At 34.1% G+C, this 5,856-nt stretch overlaps 1 protein-coding gene across 1 annotated transcript; it reads right to left on the bottom strand.

Moving 5' to 3' along the window:
- Positions 1-210: 210 nt before the first annotated feature.
- Positions 211-4,640, bottom strand: LOC140967841 (laccase-1). Its single transcript, XM_073428614.1, has 5 exons — positions 4,485-4,640; positions 4,072-4,223; positions 2,854-3,101; positions 2,626-2,754; positions 211-1,443 (listed from the first exon to the last, which is right to left on the bottom strand). The coding sequence occupies exons 1-5, from the start codon at positions 4,578-4,580 to the stop codon at positions 335-337; spliced, it is 1,734 nt and encodes a 577-aa protein (XP_073284715.1). The 5' UTR covers positions 4,581-4,640; the 3' UTR covers positions 211-334.
- Positions 4,641-5,856: the final 1,216 nt, after the last annotated feature.

Here is a 5,856-nt window from a genome sequence, read left to right on the forward strand (position 1 = left end):
TTTTGCTCTCATATGTTAAAATTTCTTCAAAATTTCTAATACAATTTTGATGAGGAATGAATATTCCAGTCGTGGACCAGATTAGGAGATTCGAAGAAAGAAGATTTTGAAGAAAGTTCGTAGGGAAATACAACAATATCTACATATGTTAATACCGGAGTAATTGGTGCCAAGTGACAATTCACTAAAGGTAAAATTAAAATTCCTACATATGTTCTTATCTTTTAAATCATACGAGTGTCCAGAGTTTTTAATGTCAAAATAAAATTTTAAAAACTTTCGATGCGTTTTAGATAAGAGCAAACCGATTACCCAACAAATTAAAGGTTCAATTTTAACACCTTGGAAAATCACTTGGAGGCGGCACTAAGCATTGAAACGGCTCTTTCCCACTTTTAACAACAAACCCCATCGCTAAACCCCATGATGTATGTTCCTCAAGATGGCAATGTATGAACCAAACTCCTGGATTATCCGCAACGAGCCGAATCGCCGCCCATCCCCCCACCGGAACGCCCACCGTGTTCCTCTCTGGCGGATCCACCAGATTGTAACCCTTAGGATCTTTTGTCGCATCAAAATTCCCGAACCCTCTTCCCACGATGAAGAAGTTATGGCCATGAACATGTATCGGATGGTTCTCCGGATTCAAGAAGTTTGTGTCTTGTAGCACGATTTCGAGTCTCGTGCCGAAGGGAACCTGCAGCACTTTAGTCCCGAACTCCGTGTTCATGTTTTCTGTCACAGGGTTTACTCCGGTGTAGTTAAAAACATAGGGTGGCTTTTCGGGGAAGTCGGAAGAGATCCCGTCCTTGAGGTTCCGGTAATGTGATTCGAGAATCGACATCGAAGGACGAACAAAAGATTGGTTGTTCATCGAGGCGTAGAACTTCTTGTTTAGATACCCTTTACAGGTTTCATTAACCGGGCAATCTTGAAGATTCAAGCTGATCGTCATGACGGCACGTTTGTCGATCTTTTTCGGCACGTTGCATGGGTAAACAGATGATCCGAGGCTTCTGAGCTTGTCCGAAAACTGTGTGGCGAATGAGGTATCTTTCATTTCTGGGAGATTGCTAGGCAAAGTGTAAGATGAAATTGCCGGAGGCTTCTTTGTTTCAAGATTAGAGTTAGCTTTGTATTTCAAGAAACCAATTGTTGTTGAGTTATCAAATGGGAAAACTGAGGTAAGATAAGGTCTAGCCGCCATGACAAACACGCCAGATGCATCGGGGACTTGATCGGCGGTTAGCAACACGGTGGTGGTTTGCCCGGGAGTGATCATTATGGAGGACGTCGTGAACGGTTTCGTGTAAACGGCGTCGATTTCCACCACCGTCAAGCTGTGACTCGCCACCGCGAAGAAGAGTTCATCGTTTAACGCCGCGTTTATTATCCTTAGCATGTAGGTTTTCCCGCGTTCAACGGTCTGTATGAAAGTATCTGTGATGCATAATTCCGATGTAACATGTGAGGATAAATGTAGATCATGGAGGATAGAAATGTTTTGCTAAGAAAAAACCAATTTTGTTAATTTAAATAAATAAAATATTCCTTAAAATAATAGATATTATTATAAATTATAATAACTATATCTAAGCGATATATGTAGGTGATCATTTGAACTCTAAAAGTGTTGACGTAATAATTTGAGCACCTTGCTGCATCTTGTATAATCAACACTAGTGAATAAAGTATGCATAATATGTACACAAAATCAATTATATATATATTTTTTGGCAATATATATTTTATCATAAAAATACTTGTTCGTTTTTTTTTGTGATTTTAATAATTTGTTTTGTTAAATTTCGGATATGGATCCCCTACAGTGTACCAACCACATCATTTGGTGATGTGGATATTTAATGGACTGTGTTTATTTGAGCTTATTTTAATCTAGTTTTTAGGTTTGATTTTGTTTTCTTCTCGGCTATTTCATCTCGTCTTCTTTTGTCCATTTTCTTCTTTTTCTCGTTTTTTCCTCTCTCATTCAATTTTATTATTATTTTTATTTTTACAAGAAATACTATAACATACGAGATTCGATTTTCTTGTTCCTTTGAATATCTAATTCTTTTTCTAATTGTTTGGCTATCGAATTTTTTATTTGATTTTGTTTGTTTGTATTTTTATTGTGTTATTGATATGAAACTCTTATTAATTAAATTGTTTATATTATTTCATATAAAATTGTCCGTTAATGTTTGTGCAAGAGGAAAAAAAATGAGGAAAATAGAGGGAAAATAAAAGAGGAAAAGAGAGGGTAAAAAGTCGAAAAAAATAAAAGAATTTAAAAAAATTAAAAGAAAAACGACTTTGAAAAAAATTGAAAACATTGAAAATTGACACTGCTGTTTTACTCAACACCAGCAGGGGAACCAGATTCTTAAATTTCAGTATTAGTCTTATATATATCATTATTATTTGTTTTTGCAATTTTAATTTTTTTTTATCGAAAGTACTAATGTGATATTTCACACATAAGCACCATGCCATAGTTGTGTACGTAGAATAATACCCTCTAATTGTTTTCCAATATTAATAAAAATATAGTATACAAAATTAAATAAAAAACAAATTATATATAAAATATTTTGTGTGCTCGTTATTATATATGTTTACCTTTGGCGGAGCAAGGGTACAAGGGCCCTGGTAGACCATTGATTGTGTAGGCATCCGAAGAATTAGGTCCACCACCGTACAACATCATCTCGTTCTCAACTGCATCAATATCTCCATTCCACCATTCACCTGTAGAAGTGCAAAACACACAAATTTATGATGAAACCCATGTTTTTAAAATATGATTTTTAAGTGAAGAAAATGAATGATTTTTATTTTTATTTTTACCTAAAATGATGGGGATATCGAGTTGGATTGGTGTTGGAAAAGGAAGAGGCATGCGTGGTGCGGGGCGAATGATGAAAGCGCCGTGAACAGAAGCACGTTGCCACGAGAAGTGTGCGTGCCACCAAAGGGTTCCTCTTTGGTTGATCACAGTGAAGTTGTATGTGTAAGTGCTGCCTGCGCCGATGGGGCACTGGGTTATGTACGCTGGTCCATCGGCCCATCCTGTTCTCAGCTGCCGCACCCCGTGCCTGTTTCAGTAATCATAAGGCCCGGCAGCCTTTCTAACTCATGAAAATACCACTTGCATGATGCTATGTGCTATCTAGCGTGTTTTACTGTTGGTCTAAGTGTTAAAATCTTGGTCTTAATCGAGAATAGTCCGGTCGTTTAGCTCATAGCAGCGTAGCTCATTAGCTTCCTAACTCCAAGTCGATTTTTTTTTTCTTTTACTCATTTTTCAGCATAGTGTCAAAAGGCCGAAAGTTTTATCTGTTCCGATATAGGTTTTGGTTAGTTCAGTATTCAAAGTTTAGTTTTTATAAACTAAATTTTAGATTTTGGTCATTTTGATCAAATTGATAACGTGACACCAAACATGTTGATTTGTTTGTGTATGTCAAAAAATGTTGACAGGTTAAATCAATAATCTGGAAAAAATATCCGTTAATAAAAATTTATTGTACCAAAACAATATCCTTTTTTTGCATTTTTTCCGAATTCTTGGATCGCCCGGCGCAAAGTACGATAGAGAAGTTTTGTTTATTTTGTAATGTTGAATGGTACTTTGGAAGTTTTTTTTTTTTTTTTGAAAAAAAACAAGAAGCAAAAAAATTAAAATTAATGATGTTTTAATTTTTATCCCATGTATATAATATGCTAATTAATAATCATGACAATCATCGATGATAATGCTCCATTTTCGACTACTTGTCTTTGAATACTAACATAATTACAAATAATATAATAATAATAATAATATTAATAATAATACATAGAAAAAAAAATACAATCAGTTTTGTATGAATTATATGGAATCATCAATTGTACACTATTTTTATAAATTGTCACATCATTTACACAATTAGGTAAAAATATTATATAATTTAGATTATAAATGACAGAATGATTCTTTTACACCAAACTTTATGTTAGAATAAGTAAAGCCTAAATATTCTTGTTTAATTTTTATAATATATGCAATTAATTAATGTAACTCACCAATGGATTGTAGTGTTCGGAGCAACTTTGTTAGTGACTTTAATTTGGACATTATCCCCTTCATTCACAGCAATAGTTGGCCCTGGATACTTCCCGTTGATTGTCAACACAGGCTTCCTGGTACAAAGTCTTGTTACAGATTTCCATTCAACCTGCAGCATTTTTAGTTCATAAAGCTCGAAAATATATATTCCGATTTTCTTTATTTTTGAAAAAAAAAACCTCGATTTTCGTAAGGTGTGTACATGCGTGAATACGAATATATATCCGAGTTCGGGATCATTTTAGCGGAAAAAAACATACATCATAATGCATATGCACGACTACGATTCATTCGTAAGTGTTCTGTATACCTGTAAATTAAATTGCATGTAAATATATTTTTAGAAAACTAAATATAAGTAATAACTTACATTGAATTGAAAATGCTTCGTTGTGGATGAAGAAGGCACAGCCAATACTAGTATGAAAGTGGTCACTAACAAATTAAGTTGGCAAAATCTCTCCATTTTTCCAACAAAATTGACTCTAAAAATTCAAGAAATTGTGAATTGAGAACCTGAAATTTAAAATCTCTCTTTCTACCATCCCATTTCAACCCAAGGCCATATTTATAGAGGCAGCCTTGAATTTTGTTTTTTCTTTAATCGATAAAGTCTTCTCGTTGTCTCTTGGAACTTTGTGGCTCAAGAGTTAGCTAGGAGTAGTGACTGGCCTTCAATTTTATTTTATTTTTTTTTGAAAAAATATATCATATAATTTGGATGCTACTTAAAGTTTCCCAAGAAAAATAAAATATGTTCAATGCCAATTTAAAAGTTATATTTCTTCCTAAATGTTCATTTTCTATATTAATTAGGGTATCCTTCGTCAACATGCATGCATATTCCCACTAATTTTCATTGAAAATTTAGAGTTCGGTTCCAACAAGTGATAGTAATCCGAATGCAGACCTTGAATTTACTCTAAGTCTGAAATCGCGAATGGAGCCGCGAGGGTGTCTCCGCGTAGCTCTTCTGACGCTCAAGTCAAAGACTGAAAATATAATGAGATAGCAGCTAAGGGTGCTGCCGAAAATCAGTATAGCGAATGATCCCTGAATTGGACGCTCAAACCTGATATTTTTAGGAGAGTACATGAGCTTGTTATGGGCCATCTACCAGGGTTAGGTATGAGCCTGGGGTCCAAAGTCTTGATGGACCGATTCATGGGGTATCTATATATATANTGAGAGAGAGAGAAATTGCATTTTTGGTCCACGTATATTTATCTTTTTGCGAATTTGGTAATCCATTTTGTCAAAATTCAGTTTTAATCTGTTAATCATGATTTTTGTTGTTGTTGCAATTTTGGTGTTTTTTCGACGTGCGCTGATGTGACATCGATGCAGAGATAATTTGGCGTCAACGTCTGTACACATCAGCATTCATGATTTAAAAAATACCAAAAAATGGAAAGATTAATGACTAAAACTTGAATTCGACAACATAAATAACTTAAATTTCTAATAGATAAATATGTAAGATCAAAAACATAATTTTACATGTATATTTACTTATATATATATGTATATATAAACCTCTAAATTGTGGGTAAGTAGTCGGTATTGGTTACTGAAATCACAAATTTGGTGGGTTGTTGTGAGTTAAGTTGGATCATATGTTAAAAGTGTCACATATAAGCTTAGTGCGCGTGCCTGTATCATTTTTTCCTTTATATGTTCTCCATGCTCCTTTTATTATTACATGCATGAGTTAGAGTTATATATGTTTATAATATTTATAT

Source organism: Primulina huaijiensis, unplaced genomic scaffold (assembly GCF_012295235.1).
Source record: "Primulina huaijiensis isolate GDHJ02 unplaced genomic scaffold, ASM1229523v2 scaffold28683, whole genome shotgun sequence".
Classification (NCBI taxonomy): Eukaryota; Viridiplantae; Streptophyta; class Magnoliopsida; order Lamiales; family Gesneriaceae; genus Primulina; species Primulina huaijiensis.

Excerpts from the sequence above, each read along its gene's own strand:
- LOC140967841 (XM_073428614.1), bottom strand. The coding sequence starts at position 4,580 with ATGGAGAGATTTTGCCAACTTAATTTGTTAGTGACCACTTTCATACTA. Across the intron at positions 4,224-4,484 it reads CGAAGCATTTTCAATTCAAT|GTTGAATGGAAATCTGTAAC; the intron begins GTAAGTTATTAC and ends AAAATGCTGCAG. Across the intron at positions 3,102-4,071 it reads CCGAACACTACAATCCATTG|GCACGGGGTGCGGCAGCTGA; the intron begins GTGAGTTACATT and ends TTACTGAAACAG.